The 18,754-nt window shown below is 40.2% G+C and overlaps 1 protein-coding gene across 3 annotated transcripts in view; it reads right to left on the bottom strand.

Annotated features, from left to right (window-relative positions):
- Window positions 1–18,754, bottom strand: part of ZFPM2 (zinc finger protein, FOG family member 2) — a 422,787-nt gene that overhangs the window by 331,283 nt on the left and 72,750 nt on the right. Inside the window, exons 1-2 of one of the 3 annotated variants that reach the window (XM_072999254.2) lie at window positions 12,496–12,616; window positions 9,581–9,739 (exon numbers count right to left, since the gene is read on the bottom strand). The exons of 1 other annotated variant lie outside the window; for it this stretch is intronic. In XM_072999254.2, coding sequence (XP_072855355.2) covers window positions 9,581–9,656 — 76 coding nt within the window. In that variant the 5' untranslated portion in view covers window positions 9,657–9,739; window positions 12,496–12,616. Of the gene's footprint in view, window positions 1–9,580; window positions 9,740–12,495; window positions 12,617–18,754 lie in introns of those variants that run through there. One more of the 3 variants, XM_072999253.2, reaches the window with a different exon arrangement.

Below are 18,754 nucleotides of genomic sequence, written 5' to 3'. Positions count from 1 at the left end.
AGAAGAGAATGAAGAGACTCAGGTGGTCGTGTACCTCCAGACAAAATCAAGTTCCATACTGAACAAACTATTCTTTAGTGACAGAATGTGATACATCCTTTGTAGATTCAGACCTCTATGAGAGGAGTCACTTAAAAAAAAATCTGTTGGGAAATGCCAGAGCTGATCTTCCCAGTCACCCTTCCTATACTGCCTCTACTCCAGTGAGCACATCCTGCAGCCTGGAATCAAAGAAATTGCTTGTTCTATATACAACTTCCTTCTGGTAGGTGGTGTTTAGCCATCGGAGCTAGCAGCTCTACCTTTGGCAGCCCAAACGAGTAACACTGGTGGTCTTGGCCACTGCTACTTGTTACTGCTACCATCACCTCTGATCTGTTTTGTCAAGGCAAGATGTTTTCCCCTTTCCCCTCTCTCTGTCTTTGTCAGCAGGGCAAAGAGACCAGGATGTCAGGAGAATAATAAAAGGGGAATGAGAAGAAGGTACTTTGAAGAAAGATGAGTGGTGGCGGCAGCAGTCACAGATGCCATTCTTCTGTCCTCTCACAATGACCAACTGTGATTGGGTTCTTTTGTAAGCGGGGGCGGGCCAGGGGTTTCGGCGGGAAGAATGGATTGAGATGACGCAGAAGGTACAAAAAACGGTTCTTTATTGCGATTAACATCAACTATCCCCAAACCGAAGGGATCCAACAACTCAACATCAGATAACACATGATAATGCTTTCCTTTTACATTTCTTTCTTCTTAAGTATCTTTCAAACTTTCTTCACTCCAGGGGTAAAGTTGACCACTGGGTTCTGTATGGGCGCGCTCAACACTGCGCAGGTTGTCCCGCAACATGGGTGTTTGACCTGTTGCCTCTCCAACCACGGGAGATATGGGTGGAAACTACATAGGGTCCCTTTCATCTCCAAAACCTTGAAAGATTGAACTGTCCCCAAACTCCATTTCCCTCCTGCTCTACACTTATCTTCCTTTACTGCGTCTGGTGGATCTGGCAACAATCCTACTCCACTCATAAGGTTGGGGAAATCTTTCACCAGCTTAGCAATTCGATCTCTCTCCTCTCCTGTTTCCACTCTCTGCACTCCTTCATCCTTCAGATCCAACTGCCTGTACCCCCTCCTTTCCTCCTCTTTTATCTCATCCCACCTCCAAGACTTTAGCTCCTCCTTCTCTCCCTCCTGCCTGCCTTCTGCCAATAACACTTCTATGGCTTTTGTTCCCTCCCTCTATATCATCCAGGTTTATCAATTCTCCGACGACGCATCCCTCATTTACTTCGACTTGTTCTTTCGGGGAGGACGGCACAATTCCCATCTCTTGCTCACACCAACCATCTTTGTAGGCTGATGCAGTGGCACAGCTCCATTCTCTTCACATCTCCGATGGCAGGAGCAACAGAAAATGTGGCATTTTGCTACCCCCAGCCACTGCATCCAGCCTAACAAGACCTGAGCCATCCACTGGGTCCAGTCTAATGACAGGGAAAGCTCTTCTCTCATGTGAACGCTCACTGCTTCTCCTTCTTTGAAGTCTTCTTACATTAACAAAAGAATCTGAAGAACTAATTCAGATTAGAATTAGATCTTCAATAAACTTCCAAAACCCACAATGGAAAAATTATTTTATTAAGATGGATAATTTTGTTGTTTTGACATAATGCATAGTAGGACTATGATATCCATGAGATAACGGTTTCAGTTGTCCACTGTCTGGAAATACTAAATTGAAAACTCCAACAGACATACGCATTTCCAAGGACTGGCCACTAGAGATTATGCTATATATAGGGTTTGTATATCTAGTTTTTTGTATCTGCATGGGGGTTTGGAACCAATCCCTTGTGGATACCACAGTCGTGTTGTACTGCCCCTTCATATTTGGACCATTCTCAGGATGGTTTACAACACAATTATGCAAACAACACATTCCCACCCAACAAGCTGGGTACTCATTTTACTGACCTCGGAAGGATGGAAGGGAGAGTCAACTTTGAGCTGGCTATCTGAATCATAGGATTTGAACTCAGGTCATAAGTACTGCAGTTTGACCATTGCACCACAAGCCTGACATGGGTCAAAATAGTGACTAGTAAATAGTGGAAAGCAAAATATCATTTGCAACATAAAGCCTGGTGTCAGATACCTAGGTTCTCAAGCAGCATCAATATTTCAATAAATCAGGCCCCTTCCTGCTTCCCTTAAAAGTCATGCCCTAAGTCTTCAGCTGAATCACCAAACCACCTTAGCCACTGCACTGCCATCTCCACTGATTTCTCTTCTAAAACAACCATCATTCTAATGTGTCAATTACTAAAATGTTCCTCTTTTCTAAACTACTAGTTTCCAACTACCTAACAGAGGTTAAAAATTCTACTTCCAGAGGCCATGTGCTTTACCTGATCTTAGTCCCACTTTATTCATACAAAAATCCAAATCAATGAAATTCATAATCAAAAATGTCAATGCAACATCAAAGCACTATAAAAAAAACAAGATGGGAATTAAAATGTTGCTAAAGTTCGATTATTCAATTAGTGCTCAAGGCTAAATATAATAAAATAGAAGAGAAATAAATAATAGAATATAATAAATAATTAACAGGATAAAAATACCTTGCCTTTCCTTCTAAACCTATAGAGAGACACTTGCAGGTGAAATTCCTTAAAAAACAAAAAGTTAAGTTTTTAGGTATTCTCAAAAGAGATCTGAAATTCCCCACCTCCATTTTCTTGGTCTGCAAATGTGACAGCAGATGGGGTGGGGGTGGGGGCAGAATACCAAACCAGTCTGCATCACATTGAAACAAATTAAATGAACGTATTTTTCAATCAATGAGGAGCAGAAGGCTATTTTACTAGTTTGAAAATCAGATAGATGGTTTCACTATTGACTATTTTACAATCAATGTCTTCAGGCTCTGTGATTGCAAAAGCACACACTGAAATGAATCTAAGTCTTTAAGTTGCCACAGTACTTTTTTGCATGTTTCCAGTTGTTGTTCTTGTGTCTGGACGCAATTTAAAGATTTGTGTATGCTCAGATCATGGTAGCTCAGCAGTCTAAGCTCCAGTTCCAGATCCTCAGTTTCCTGATTCAGTCCCCAGAGTTTTGACAAGTTATATAGTGCTCACACTAATCTGTGTTTTCTACAATGTTATTCCTAGGTAGTGCTAGTTATCCGGCTAATTCTCCTTTGAGCATGGGATATGATCAGACGTCAAAAATCAAATACAGTATAAAAGGGGCCGTGAAAAACTGAAGAACAACCCAACACAACTTGAAGTGAATATGCAAGGTTCCTTTCAGAGAATACCCCTTACCCATTCCACAAAGCTCCCAAAAGCACTGGGGGGGGGGGAATTCTAAGACTGACTTTACACACTCCTATTCCATCCAGATAGGTTCTCTAAATACTTCAAAGTAGGCTTTTTCTGTCACATTTCCTCAGTTGGAAGGAGATTAGTGGCTTTATGTATACTTTCATCCTTAGAAATATCCCTTCCAATATTATTTGTAGCTGAGGCAGTGAAAGATAGTTTTACAGTTTCTTTTATAAATATTACTATACATATCATCTGCCACAAGAAGTGTCAAGAAGTCAAAGAGTGTATAGCCATATATATAATTTTGGTCTTTGGCGTAGCACTGATGTTTCTGCAAAATACATGTTCTGGGAACAGATGAGCAACCAAGTTTTACTTTTTACTTTAATTGTTTAGGAGCTCCAGTTCACATTTCAGAGTTTTTAAGTTTTCAGAACGATGCAAGGTTCTTAGTGGAAAGGAATTATTTAAACACCTCTCCTTTATTTTCACATCTGCAGTATCCACAAACTGCACACAATTTATTGGAATTGGCCCAAACTGTCTTCCAGCACTGATTATGGAAGTTGGAGCAATGGAAACTAGAGATGGGCATGAATCAGGTTTGGTGGTTTGGCACCTGCACAGGTATTCCGTGGGCTCTGTGCGGTTCCCTCTCCTGCCTCCCCTGGGTGATTGCCCACTCACCAGCATCAGTGTGATTCTGTCCTCTGCCTCTTCAGGTGATCGGCCACTGAAAGGCAGTGCCACACGCTTCCCTGCCCCACCTCCTCATCCGAGGGGGCAGCTGGCAGAGGAGGAAGAGGAGGTAAGCACATGTGTGAGTGGGTGATCACCCAGAGCAGATAGACCTTCAGATCCCGCTTGCAGATATCCCTGTATCAGAGCTATGGTCTCCCTCTGGAGCATTTTCCCTGAACTCATTCTCCATACAGGAGATCTTTTGGAATCCGACCATCAGCCATTCTTACCATTTTGAGTTACGACCAGATCCGGCCTCAAAATTTTGCTTCAAGTTGCGACCAGAGCTTCAAGTTGTGACTGGAAAAAGCAGGGGGAAAAAGGCGGGGAATTCAAATTTGCTAACCTTTGGTAGGCGAAGAGGCTGCTTCTTTGTAGCTCTTTCACCCCAATGGTTACAGTGAGTGCGTCGGAGGAGGCTTGGGACTGCCTGGTAAGGTAAGGTGTTGCTTTCTGCTTTTTAAAAACTATTCTGGGTGGCTTTTTCAGGGTGGGTTTGAGCTGGGGGGGCGTTATGTTTCAGTGCTGTGTTGCTGTTTTTTTGTGTGATTTTTTTTTGTAGCCGCATTGCCTTGTGATGGGGCTTGCTCCATTATTTGTTTTGTTTTGTTTTTTAAGCCCCAGCACCTTCGGGGCTTGCTCTGATATTAATTTTTTGTTTTTTGCAGCTGCAGCGCCTTCCAATGGGGCTTGCTCTGTTGTTTATTTTTGTTGGTTTTTTAAGGCCCAGCGCCTTCAGGGCTTGCTCTGTTGTTTATGTTTTGTTTTTGTTTTTTTACAGTCCCAGCACCTTCCGATGGGGCTTGCTCTGTTTTTTGTTTTGTTTTGTTTTGTTTTTGTGCAGCCCCAGCGTCTTCTGATGGGGCTTGCTACGTTGTTTAGTTTTGGGTTTTTTTTAAAGCCCCAGCACCTTCAGGGCTTGCTACATTGTTTATTTTTGGTTGGTTTTTTTGTTTGTTTTTTGTAGCCCCAGTGCGTTCCTATGGGGCTTGCAGTATTTTTTAATTTATTTTATTTTGGGTGGGTATTTTTCTTTTCTTCTGGAACAGATTAATCGCGTTCCAATGTATTTCAATGGGAAATGGTGCTTCAACTTACAACCATTTCGAGTTACGTCCATCTTCTGGAATGGATTATGGTTGTAAGTCGATGCATCATGAGGTAAAACAATAAGTGGGACACAGGAACAAAGTAAAATGTGCACTATTTGTAGGTAAGACGCAGGCAGGCACAGGAAGCTTGGAAGAGCTGGTAACTCTGGAAAACTGCTATCCCACTGAGTGAGGAATTATAGCATTTGTAGTTTCTACACTAATGAGAGCATTTTGCCTCTAAGGAAGCAATAAGTACCGAAAAGCGGGCTATGTAGTCCGAATTTTACATATTGATTTGAATAGTTTTTGGCTATAGTTTCCTAGTTGCTACTGGATATAGACAAAATAACTTTTTTTCTCTTGATCTGCCTATATTCTTTTCCACCACTATATACTCAGTTTTAATAAATTTATCTTATTATAGCACTACCATTTCTGGTTACTACTGCTGAGACTGGAACTTCTAATACTTATGCAGAAGAGTTTTTGGGTGCCTAAAGGAATTATTTTTATTATAGCCATAGTTAGTACCAACAATGTTAGCCTATGAAATGAATCACCAATGCAGCAAGGCTTGTTGTAGCTCTAACCCAATTATTATGTTTCTTGTCAGCTGTTTGTTTCAAACCATTCGATGCGGCAAAAATCATTCATAGCCAGTACGGGTCTATACTAGTAATATTGAAACTACTTTTTATATGGTACTACTAATTTGCACATACTTGTATAATTCATCAAGTTATCCATGAAGATTCTTGGTCATCCAGGTATGGTTATCTGGAAGTTGAGACTGAAGAAGCTGCTTGAATGAGTATTGAAACATTTCAGCCTAACAAGAAAGAAGACCAGTTGTCATGACTCAACTTCCAGATAATTCATTAAGCCTTGCAAGGTAGATAGCTGGTGGAGAAAATGCCATGAGAATGATTTATACAGCACTTGGGGCACAAGCCATAAGCTATCCAAACCAAGTTCAACTTTACACTAGAACATGGAACCTCTTTTGATGTCTTGTCACATCACTTTCTTGTGAGGGCCAGTCAGGCCAGGAGGAAGTGATGCCTTGTAGGCAAATAAAAATCCTATCAGTAGCCCTCATCCCTATGAGATTGAAAATAAGTCAGCAGATACCAACATTACAGAAAAGAAAAGACAAAGAAATGGTATGTGGAATGGGGCATTTTACACTGCTCCGTAATCATGAGAATGTATAATGGAATCCATTCTATCCCATAAATAAATATTTTATAATTTGGAAATAAATAATTCTTAGATGTGAAAATTACAGCAATGAATGAATACTGTTGAAAAAGCATTACAATATTATTCCACAAGTCTGCTAATACAATTTCAAGACAAAAGTAATTAATGAGCCTGTTGCTTATAGCATCAAATCTTTTGAATCCAAGTATAAACTGTACTCCAATGTCTTGCTTCTGGAGCCTAGAATTATATGATACTGATTCTCAGATGCACGAAATGAGCAAAGTCCATCTATCATTATGAATCTTTTTTTAAAAAAGCTGCAACACAGAAATGTTAAGCTCTCTTAAACCCTATGATTTTAACATATATTAAGCATATGTGTTTTTGTTTGAAATACTTTCACCCCATCTTTCTCCTTATGAAGGATTCAGGGTGGCATGCATTATTAAAGGTAAGATTTAAAGCTAAAAACAGTAAGTACACAAATACTAAAGAAGATCAAGCTAATGCCACAATAAAAACCGTAAAGAAATGCAACACCCAAACACCTACAAGGCAGCGGAATACAGCAATCCATTAAAAAGAAAACCTCACTCAGGCAGCCAGTTATTAAGGAAAAGTTTGCCTGAAGAAAAAGGTCTTCACCTGCTTGTAGAAGAACAGCAAATATGGGGCCAGTCTGGCCTACTGTGGAAGGTAGTTCCAAAGTCTGGGAGCAGCAACAGAGAAGGCCCTTTCCTGTGTCCCCACGAAATTCATTTGTGAAGATGGTGGGACCAATTATCATAACACTTGAAGGAAAATGCTCATAAAGGAAAATTCAATCCTTGAGATAGCTTGGACCCAAGCCCTTTAGAGCTTTATAGGTTAGAATCAGCACTTTGAATTGTACCTGGAAATGGATCGACAGTCAGTGGAGCTGCTATAACAGGAGGGTTATCTGTTAGTGGCCCCAGTTAGCAATCTGGATGCTGAATTTTGGACCCATTGAAGCTTCTAGATAATTTCCAGAGGCAGCCCCATGTAGAGCACATTACACTAAGCCAGCCATGTGTAACTAAGGCATGTGTCACCATGGCCATTAGCATTGTCATTAATCACAAATCACAATTCTAGTTCAGCAAGTCCAGCGCAGACATTTAGAACTGCAAAGAATGCCCACTAAGTCACTTTTTCAATTAGACAACAAACCATACAACCAGGAAATGTTAGGCTGCGAAAGGGGCACAAGGAAGAAGGGAAAAAAGGAGGAAAGAACTGAATGTGGTTCTTTATTTTCAGTGCATGCCTAATCCAACAAGTCTTAATATTAGCTAAATTTTACCCATTAGAAGTTGTACAATATTCCTATTCTTGAAGTTGCTCATTGATTGAACTACATCTTGTTGAACTACCTCAACCCAGCTGACTCTACTCCAGCCTACAATGAATGTTTCTCAGCAGTTATTGTTCTTCTCACAAGACATTAACTCATTCACTCACCCCTGCCATCTGTTCCCTAAGGTTAAAAGAAGATTTTTTTAAGTCCACATTTTAATCTTTCTTTCTTTTTTTGCACCAAGCCACACCTTTGTGATTACCACAAACGAATGTACAACAGGAGTTCAGATAGCAGAAGAAATGGAGCACATGATGAACTTAGTGCAAGAGTAGCTATATTGTCATAAGAGAAATTTCAAAAGCCATGTTGTGGTAACAACTTTAGCAAGCCAAATGCACTAGTGTACAGTGGTGCCTCACACAGCGATCACTCCGTTTAGCGACGAAACCGCTTTGCAACACATGTTTTGCGATCGCAAAAGCGATTGCTTTGCGATGTTCCCTATGGGGGAATTTCGCTTTGCGATGCTCGGTTCCCTGCTTGGGGAACCGAGCATCGCAAAGCGACCATTTTCGCACAGCTGATCAGCCTTTTCAAAATAGCCACCGGGGGAAAAATGGCCACCCGCTGTGTTTAGGGACGGATTCCTCACTTAAGAGGCAGTGAAAACGGCCGCGCTATGGAGGATCTTCACTGAACTGTGAGTTTCCAGCCCATAGGAACACATTGAAGGGGTTTCAATGCGTTTCTATGGGCTTTTTAATATCACATAGCGACGTTTTCGTTCTGCAGGGATTTTTGCGGAATGAATTAATGTCGCAATGTGAGGCACCACTGTACTTCTTTATCTCTGGATACATCCAGTGGTTGCCATCTGCATATACAAGAGGAAAAGTGAAACTACAATCTTAAGAGGGAGAGATGTGGGAGAGATGACTAATACAGTGGTGCCCCACAAGACAAATGCCTCGCAGGACAAAAAACTCACAAGACAAATGGTTTTGGCAATGGGGTTGATGACTCGCAAGACGAATGTTCCTATGGCCATGCTTCGCAAGATGAATGTTTTCTGTTTTTTCTTCCTGCCTCATGTTTGCTGATTTTTAAATGTTTTTCTATGATGTTTAAAAAGTTAAAGTTTTTTTATTTTTTTAAATCATCTGCACAATATGTGTGGCTTTAAAGAGCACTTAATAAACCCTTTGTAAACCAAATTTGACTTTATTTATTTATTTATTTATTTATTTATTTATTTATTTATTTATTTATTTATTTATATCCCGCCTATCTAGTCGATAGACCACTCTAGGCGGCTTACTCTGGCTTCCCCCCCCATAGGAATGCATTAATTAGATTTCAATGCATTCCTATGGGAAAACGTGTTTTGCAAGACAAATTTTTCACAAGACAACATTAACCATGGAACAAATTAAATTCGTCTTGCGAGGCACCACTGTGCTAAAGAAGAGACTGGGTAGACTCACTTCCCATTAGCAACAAGGGAAATGGTAAAACAAGTTTTACTGAATGAATTAAAACCATTTTTGATGGCTGGAGCAAAAATTAAAAACTGTTGAGCTTAAAGAAAATGAAAATGCATGGTAGTTTTCCTGTCGTGCTATAAAAGAAACTTCTTTAATCCTAAATTCAGAATGAAATGAAGATTGTGAATTCAGTAATAGAATGACAGCCTTACAACCTCAAGTGCTGAAAACATGACACCATTTCCTATTGGTTAGAAAAAGCTTACTGATTCCTTAAGAAATGTTCCAGATGGAATAACCAGGGTAGCTCAGTACATCTGATTTGGCCTGCAGATGCCGATCTCCTGAAATATATACCCAAAGAACATAAACAATACTTTACCCAAGGACTGCATAATATTACCTTTATTACAAAAGTATTCCACTTCTTCACAGCTCAGATTCCCAGACTCAAATTCAGCAGAGAAGGTTCCTTCCATAGGAAAGTCTTCTTTGGAGATAACATCATTTTCCTCAGATAGACACTCTTCTTCTTCATCCTCAACAGCATCTTCCAGGGGGCCTTTAAAAAAACCCAGCAACATTGTACCAAAACAATGTACAAGCAATAGTTCATATACATAGCTTAAAAGATTTCAATCATACATCTTCATGAATAAGCTTATTGTGATTCAAATGAAAGGCACTTTTTGTTAAGTAGAGAAACCCTGATCTCCAAAATATTGCTTACAGTTCAGTATTATACATATATATTATAGTTCAACGCTGTACAAATCTACTCAGAAATCTCATTGAATTTGTTAAATCTTACTAGCCACAATTCTGTTGCTTAGCACAGTAAATCGCACTAGAGTGGGCCCACTGAATCAATGGGGATTTGGTGAGTCTGCTCCTCCATAAGTTCCATTAATTTAAACTTGCCTGTTCTAACTGCAACCTACTTCAGCCTAGTAAATCACAGAACAGGCCTATTTGAATCAATTGAACTTATGGAGTAGTTGGTTCACTATATCCCCATTAATTCAGTGCCCCTACTCTAGTGCAATTTACTATGTTATGAAATAGGATTTCAGGCATTCTCAGGTAAGAATGCAAAGGATTGCAACCAGTACTAACATTTTCATATTTGACTGCATATTCAAAGTTGCAAAAAGAAAATGAAAGATTATGGGCCATAATTAATTAACTTAAGTAGCAGAAACCTTGGCACCTTTCATCTTTCTCCATTTCTTAGGGTTATTTCATTCATTCCCATAATAAGAATTATCTGGCCCAATATAGTCCAATAAACAATTATTTCTCCCAAGCTAGAATTTGGAATAATTTTAATGAAAGTGAAAGAAAAATGTGCCAAAGCAGGCTTGCAGTTGGACATTAAAAAATTTTTTTTTAAAAAAATCATGACTAAAGAAGAACTATACAACTTCAATGCTGTCAATGAAAATATTGAAATAAAGATTTTGTATATATTGGTTCAATCATCAATTGAACGGGAGACCGCAGCTAAGAAATTAGAAGATTGACATTCAGAAGGGCACAAAGATCAAGATCATCCATATTCTTCTATCCTCAGTCACCATGTGTGGGTGTGAAGGTGGGACAACTAAGAAAGCTGATGGGGGGAAATTGATTCATTTGAAATATGGTGCTGGAGGAGAGCTTTGCAGATACTCAGGGTGGATGAACAAGTGGGTCTTAGAGCAAATCAAGTGTGACCTATTTCTGGAGGCAAAAATGTTGAAACTGAGGCTGTCCTACTTTGGGTACATCATGTGAAGGCAAGAATCTCTGAAAAAGACAACAATGCTGAGAAAAACTGATGGCAGCAGGAAAAAACAAAGAAAGATTGAATATAAGATGGGTTGACTCCCTAAAGGAAGTCACAGACTTCCTGAGTGGGACTGTTGAAGATAGGACATGTTAGAGATCACTAATTCATAGGGTTACTGTAAGTTGAGGGCAACTTGACAACACATAACAAGAAGAACAGAATTCGGTGACACACATCTGAACACACATGTACATCTGGCTAAGTAAAACTTATCAAGCGTTACCCTTTCTGACAAAGTTATACTCATTTCCTTACAAAGGAAAAAATGAATATTGTCACAATACACCTTTAAGTAATTTTTTAACCAGAGGGACCCAAGTTTTAAACAAGACATATGGTTAAATTCAATTATCTTATTTTATACATTTAATTAAGAAATTGGTATACCGTCCATTTAGCCAGGCTACTCTGGGCGGTTCACAACACAATCTGACATAAAGTTCAATACAGGTTAGAGATGGGATATTGACATCATACAGAAAGGGCTGCGAGGCATGCTGTTGAGCCAGCTATGTAGGTTGGCGGCTTTTGGCCAGTCTCCACCGGATGTGTTGGTGGTACAACTTGGCGGCAATGATTTGGCCAGGCAGTCTGGTAAGGCATTGATCCTGGGCGTTATATGTGAGCTACAATGGTTGAAGGCCAGGTACCCAGCCATGTGGCTCGTGTGGTCCATGATCATTCCTCGATTGGTGTGGAGGGATGGCAGGTTTTTCCTCAACATTAACATGGCACACAGGGGTGTCAACAGTGATGTCTGCAGAGTGGTTTGCAGTAGACTTGAATCAGTGATTGGTCACCAGAGGATCCGGATGGATAGGCCTGAGGTGTTTTTTTGTTTTTTTGTGTGTTTGTTTTGTTTTGGAATGATGGAGTCCATCTGTCCAATTTGGGTTTGGATGTCTTCTTGGAAGACATCGGGGGGGGGGGGCTGCTTGTTGAGCTTGAGTGGCTCGATGGCCGGTATGGGACTTAGCTGAGCTGGTGCCTATGCTGTGGCGGGTAGTGCGGAAAAACAGTTTTTTTCTGGTGAGTCCCATTGAAAAATCAGGTGAGTTAACAACCCATCGGACCGCCCAGCACTGTGAATCATGTGATTACAGTGCTTCGGGGAAAAGATGTGCTGACCAACAATCATCAAGTAAAGATGGCTCAAGGTCGGGGGGGGTGTCAAATTGCGGCTGGCTGGGTTCTTGCTGTCTTTAAGACCACAAGAACCTGGGGCCGGGGACTCACCCATTTGTTGTTTAAGGGGTACTTGGAGACCTCTGTGATTTACCTGTTTCCACACTACAGCAGGCTCCCCTTTCCCGAATGACGGCAAATTTGAATTACAATCAGTAAAGTGTGGCCCATTTTTTAACCCATACTACATGTCTTGCATCTTTATTCCGGGGTGGGAAGGGCAAAGGCCATCTTACTCATAGCAGCTTGTCATTCCATTTATTATTAATATTTATATTCTACTTTTCTTCCTATAAGCTTACGGTATTGTACACTGTTTCCTTCCTTTCCATCTTTTTTCTTATAAAAACCCAATGAGGTAGGTCACTCTGAGAGAGAATTAGGGTGGCCATTTACAATTCACCAAAAATGAGAACATCTGTCATAGAAAACGAGAAAAAGAGAGAGTATCAGCTTGCATGAAAATTGCAGATGCTAATGTATATGGACAGACAATACTACTAATAATAAATGGTGTGAATAAATGGTGTGTCATAAAGCCAATCCTAATTTATGGCATCCCTTTTCAGTTTTTTCCATGGACAGATTACTCAGAAGTGGTTTACCATCCCCTTCTTCTGGGGGTATACTGGGACTATGCATCTTGGCTAAGGATGCACTGGCTGGCTGCTCTGCGATGCACAGTGGGGAATCTGTAATACTAGAAATTATTTTTAAACAGAACTATAACAGAGTCACTGAGGGCTGAAGACTGTAACCAGCAGACCTGTATACATGTTGAGTTTATTGTTCAGGTGCCATATTGATTTCCTCTGTTACGATTCTTCATCATGTCTGGACTGGACATTTCTTTAAAAAAAAAACCTTTGAAAAGACATTTGTGCTCTGGCAGCACTTCTGCTCCCACCCACACCCAGAAATTCAAAACAGACTTGAATCTGCAGCCTGCACTTTACACCCATGACAATGGTTAAGACAGCAACCATTGAAGAGGCTCACAGTACAACTGTTCTCTGTAAAAGAGAACACATGACGCCTAAATAGCTTGACCTTTTGACCAAGGTAATTCAGTGATTTTCATCTTTAGTGGGGACTTCGAAAGGGATTTCCAAAATCCCAGTCTAGCACTCCTGCATGCTGGCGAATGAACAAGTCAGTAGCTCATGAACAATTTAAAAAACACTACTCCCACTACAGAGCTTTGGGAAACACCAATGTTAACATATGTCAATTATGTGAACTGACAATTTATTCATAGTCACTGTGTTCATTCTGCAAGTAGTTACCAGACCTCTTCTAAAAAATTTTTAAACATTCACCCTTATTCCATAAAAGTGTTTCCAACACCACGTATGGTACTCCAGGTGGTCTCACATACAGGAACTGATCTGACTGAACGCTGCTTAGTTTTGCCAAGATTACTTCATTATTTACCTTCAGAAAATGTTCTGGGACTAGAAGCCAGCACTTTTGCATTCAAATCATGCATTGATACGAAAATCCTTACTACCTATTTGGAAATAAACAGTATCAACCTGGGGTGAGGGGAGCACTTGGCTTTTAGTCCCTTCTTTCCCAAAAGCAAGCCCATGAATTATTCTGTTGGATGATGTTACATCTAAATCTACACAGTGCCTCTGAATTTCATACCAAGTTTTATTCAAACATGTATTTTCTGGCATCACTGGTCCTATTTTGCAATATATAGATAAAAAGAGTACATAAAACAAGAACTGAAAAAGTGTTTGAATACTGTGTAGAATATGGGCAGTTCTGCCAGTCACGTTTCTGTTCTCTGATGAGAAAGATAATAAGAGAGGACTGGCTGTATGTACAAAAACATTTCCTAAAACCAGACAAGCAATACTGGGATGAGACTACATAGGGCAGTCCTTTAAAGGGAAAAAACATGATAAAATGGAGTACCTGTTCTTCGATCTCAGCCAACTCCCTCCCTCTTGTTTGAGACTTATTTTGTCCTTATTCTGTGCAAATTGAATAGTAACTTTTGGTACAATTATTGCTCAGCTTTTGCTTTAAAAGCCAACTTGCTAAATTTAAAGCTACTGTTTACCAGTATGTTTTCCATATTACGATGTGGGTAAGATTACACCTATGCATAACTAACAGAGATGGAGACTTCGTATTCATATATGAATATGAAGACCCCCGGCACAGGTGGCTGTCCTGATTACCTTCCACTCCCAGACCCCGCCAGACCACTTACCATATGGTGCAATGCACGTAGCCAGCATCCTTTCCCTTGCCCAATTGCAGCATTAGCTCAGCTGTCACAGTCCCACCTCCCTGCTCATCCAGCCACTCCGCAGCTGAGCAGGGAGACTCATCCTCCTGCCCCCTTCATTGAGTAGCTGAGCAAGGAGGGAGGTAGGGCTGCGGCAGTCGAGCTACTGCCGCAATTGGGGCAAGGGAGACTATTCCGGCCATGTCTGTCGTGCTGCATGGTAAGCGGTCCAGCGGGATTCAGGGGTGGGAGGTAATCATGCCAGCCACCTGTGACAGGGGTCTTCATATTTCTATAAGAATGTGAAGCACCCATCTCTAATAACTAACATACCCTAACACTAAATTGTACCTGATTCAGTGTTCTAAATTGGGGCATAATACATCATTAACTGTGATAAAGAGATACAACTTCCACATATTTTGGAGATTCCCCCTCAGTCGCTGTCATATCCCATTATCACATTCAACGACATTTCTAAAAATGTACACCTGCAGAAGACCCCTCTGAAGTTTCAAAAAGAAAGGATTTTTTAAAAGGCACCTAGGAAAGTCATCTAAATCTCTGAAGACAAACTGATATATCAAATTCCAAGTCCTGCAGCCTTCCACCTCTACTCAAGTGCCATCCTGTATCAGTCCTTTCCCTCATTTGAAATAAGTGTACAATGGTGCCTCGCTTAATGAGCGCCTCGTTTAATGACAAATCCGGATAGCGATTAGGTTTTTGTGATCGCAAAAGCGATCGCATAACGATGTTGTGAATGGTAAAAAATTGCTTCGCAACGATCGGTAAGCTGTTTCGCTTACCGATTTTCGCATAGCGATTTTTTTCCAACAGCTGATTGGCGGTTCCAACATGGCCGCTGGAAAAAAATGGCCACCCGCTCTTTTTTGGGATGGATTCCTCACTTACTGGGCAGCGAAAATGGCTGCTGTATGGAGGATTTTCACTTAAAGGTAAGTTTTCCCCCACTGGAATGCACTGGAGGGGTTTCAATGCGTTTCAATGGAGTTTTAAAAATCACATAGCGATGTTTTCGGTTAGCAGCGATTTTTGGAACACCGATTAACATCGCTATGCGAGGCACCACTTAAGTTAAAAGCCCAAACAATTATGACATAATCTTCAATTAATGTTGAAACCTATTCAGGGTAACTAGCAATGGGGAGAAGGTTGCATCTCAAATGTGAAATTCACACTGTTGATACTCAGTCCATGTATATGACTTTAGAATGGACTCCCAGTTCAACAGTTCGTTTCTGCCATCACCATGGTGGGCTGGCCCTCAGGGTTGATCCCTATCCTTTCCTAAATAAATGAAGCAGCTTTGGGGAGGGGATTGTGGCAGCATTCATTGATTAAACTGGTGAGTTTCTGTTTCCCAGGAAATTTAGACGGTCAAGGTCTATATATAATGAGCAGGACATAACTCAGACTTTGGAAAGGCCTCATGGTGAATACAATACAATCTACTTTATTTTTTCCTTCTGACTATTTCAGATTCTGGTCCAAAGGAAACCTCTGCATATTGCATAACTGCTATTTAACAGAAAGTGGGATGATATAGAGACACTTTTTGGATACTGTAGATCCACACAAACCTCATGTAATTGAGCTTAACAGCAATGGAGTAGGTATTTTTCTCTGGCCAAAGAAAATGGAAGCTATTTTAAATGAGTAAGGTCTTCCTGCAAAGCTGCTCACTTTTAACATAAGTTGCATCAAGGGATCTGTAGGAAGGAAACATTTTTATTAATTTTTTCCTTATCTGGGAGAAGAATGTTGATTTTTTTTCCATTTACGCTTCTTGCCTGCAGGTAGCAGACCAGAGAATCATATAGTAGAAAATTTTTTCCTTTTGATTAATTTCATTCCATGTGTTATGTTATTTTTATATATAATTGATTTCAGGTTTTGCTCATAGCTGTACATCTTTTTTATATCTCTACCTACTGCCTTCCTTCAATCAAGGAAGTTGAAGGAAATTACCTGAATTTTGTTAAGTTTATTAAAAAGAGCTCTGTGAATATTTAAATTGAGTTTTGAAATGCTAATACAAGGAAGATATTAGAGAATTTTAATGGTGGGTTCAATTTGACCCAAAGACTATTGAAGAAAGGGTCAAATTTTATTCAAATTATTTCTTTACAGTGAAAAAAATATATGAACCCTTTGATTTTATAAAAGTGGATTAACATTCATCCTTGCTCAATCTTTTGGCACTTTGGTGCATGACAGAATTAACTGGGCTTGTATGTAAAGTTTTTGAAAGCCTTTAGATGTTTAAGTAGTTTAGAACTTAACTTTCAACAATGTTCTTCCACTTATCTCTTTTGAATAATACTGAAGTCTTGATGAAACTTCTATCTGTTAGGGGTGCAATAAAGACAGGCTAGCGTAAGATACGTCAGCTTCTCTGGCAACAAACTAATGCCGTGAAAAGAGAGTGGGGACCTCACTTTGAAATATGGGTCCCAATCCAAATTATGGACTGGGTTACATGCAAATTTCTGTCTCCACTGAAGACATGTAACCAACTTGACATATTAACTTGATATCTTGCCCAGTAATAACTTCTGCAGTTGAAATGTCTGTATCCAAGAAGCAGGGCTAAAAAGAAGGAGCAATATAAGAGGGGATTATATGCTTGCAAAAGGGATGGGACAGAACAGAAAGGCACAGAATGAACACCCAAGATAAGTAAGTGATGGAATACCAATGTTGACACCAACAATACTACCTCCAATGAAAGTTGTACAAGAGACTCCATTGCAAACCAAACTAAGACAAGAATAATGACAGTGGAATAAAGGTTTTGTGCAGAAGAGAACAAAAAATTATGGAAAAATAATGCATTTGAAAGATACGCAGTATGGTATAGTGGACAGAGTGACAGACTAGTACTCCATAGGCCTGGGTTTGAATTCCTGCTTAGCCAGGAAACCCCCCTCGGGGTGTGGAGCTGGTAAAATCTTAAATATCTCACTTCCCTTGAAAACTCTGTTGGGGTCACTATAAATTGGTTCTAGCTTGACAGCACATAACAACAAAGTGCATTTTAAATGCAGAAGAGGAAGACATTTTGATTAGGTATTAACTGTCCCCTTTAACTGTTATCAGATATATGGCAGTAAGTCTTGGGAAAAGGTGAACAACAAATGCGAATTTTACAGCTTCTCATTCCTGGGGAAAATCCTATCATATAACTTTGTGGGCACAACTTGACATTGCACCTGTTGTAGTTGTAACAACAGTGAGGCAGAAGTACTATCCATAAAGCACTTCCATTGGCACACTGTGCCAGAGACATGTGACTGATTGCACAATTGACTTGTGCAATTTCTTCTTGCCCAGCACATACCAATTTATGTTGGTACAGTATAACTTTACATTACGTTGGTGCAAACAGGATTTTCCCCATTGTAATGAAATCACCACATCCCACTTAGATTTTTGGTGTCCAAATATCTAAAAGCTAGTGTTCTAGATCACACTAAAACATTTCTTGCTGATCCCCATACAAGATGATGGCCTGACTTAAAAACATATCCTATATATATTGCAACAACATTTCAACTTGTAGCCTGAGAATCACTCATAGTAATCAGCCTAATTTCAAGTTCACCTTTGTAAAGAAGCCTATCCTGTGCTACAGCCCACCCAGTACCACCCACTAACAAGTGGTACTATAAGAAATTGGAAAGGAGAAAAGATTACATCTTTCATGTGAATAGAGAAGAGGGGATGACAAAGAATACTTTACAAGGTATGGAGAAAAATAACATGAAGGAAAATATCCTCACTCAAAGACTATGAATCAGTAAATTCTGACTGAAATTGCAGGCCAAGTCATGAAGAATTTAAAGCCAATGCCAATACTTCACTTGAGAAAAGCTGAACTCCTTGCTGGAAGAATATCACATTTGCAAAGAACTTTGCAATTTTGCAGTTTCCAGTCTAGATGTGAATATAAAGGTATGAGAGCAACTGCCACAGCAATAATGTCAAATTCCACTCACAGTGCAATGTGCACAGCTATCATTGTCCAAGTTGTGCCAATCACGGATGTAGCCTGGCCAGTACTTCCCTGCCTCCCTGTGGTTCTTAGCAGCTGAGTGGGGAGACTCGTCATCCTGCTTTGTTGTTGGAGAAGTCAGCAGTGCAAGGAGACAGGGAAAGGACTGGTCAAGCTATTTTTGTGATTGGAACCTTGTTACCAATGATGGATGCATGCACCATGCAAAGGCGATGAGTGGACTGGACTGGTTCGGAGGGGGGAAGGAACAGACCTCTGTCCTGTACTGTAGGGATAC

The sequence above is a fragment of the Pogona vitticeps genome, chromosome 4 (genome assembly GCF_051106095.1).
Source record: "Pogona vitticeps strain Pit_001003342236 chromosome 4, PviZW2.1, whole genome shotgun sequence".
NCBI classification, from domain to species: domain Eukaryota; kingdom Metazoa; phylum Chordata; class Lepidosauria; order Squamata; family Agamidae; genus Pogona; species Pogona vitticeps.
The sequence above is the reverse complement of the archived record's forward strand: the minus strand, read 5'-3'. Positions and strand labels throughout refer to the sequence as shown.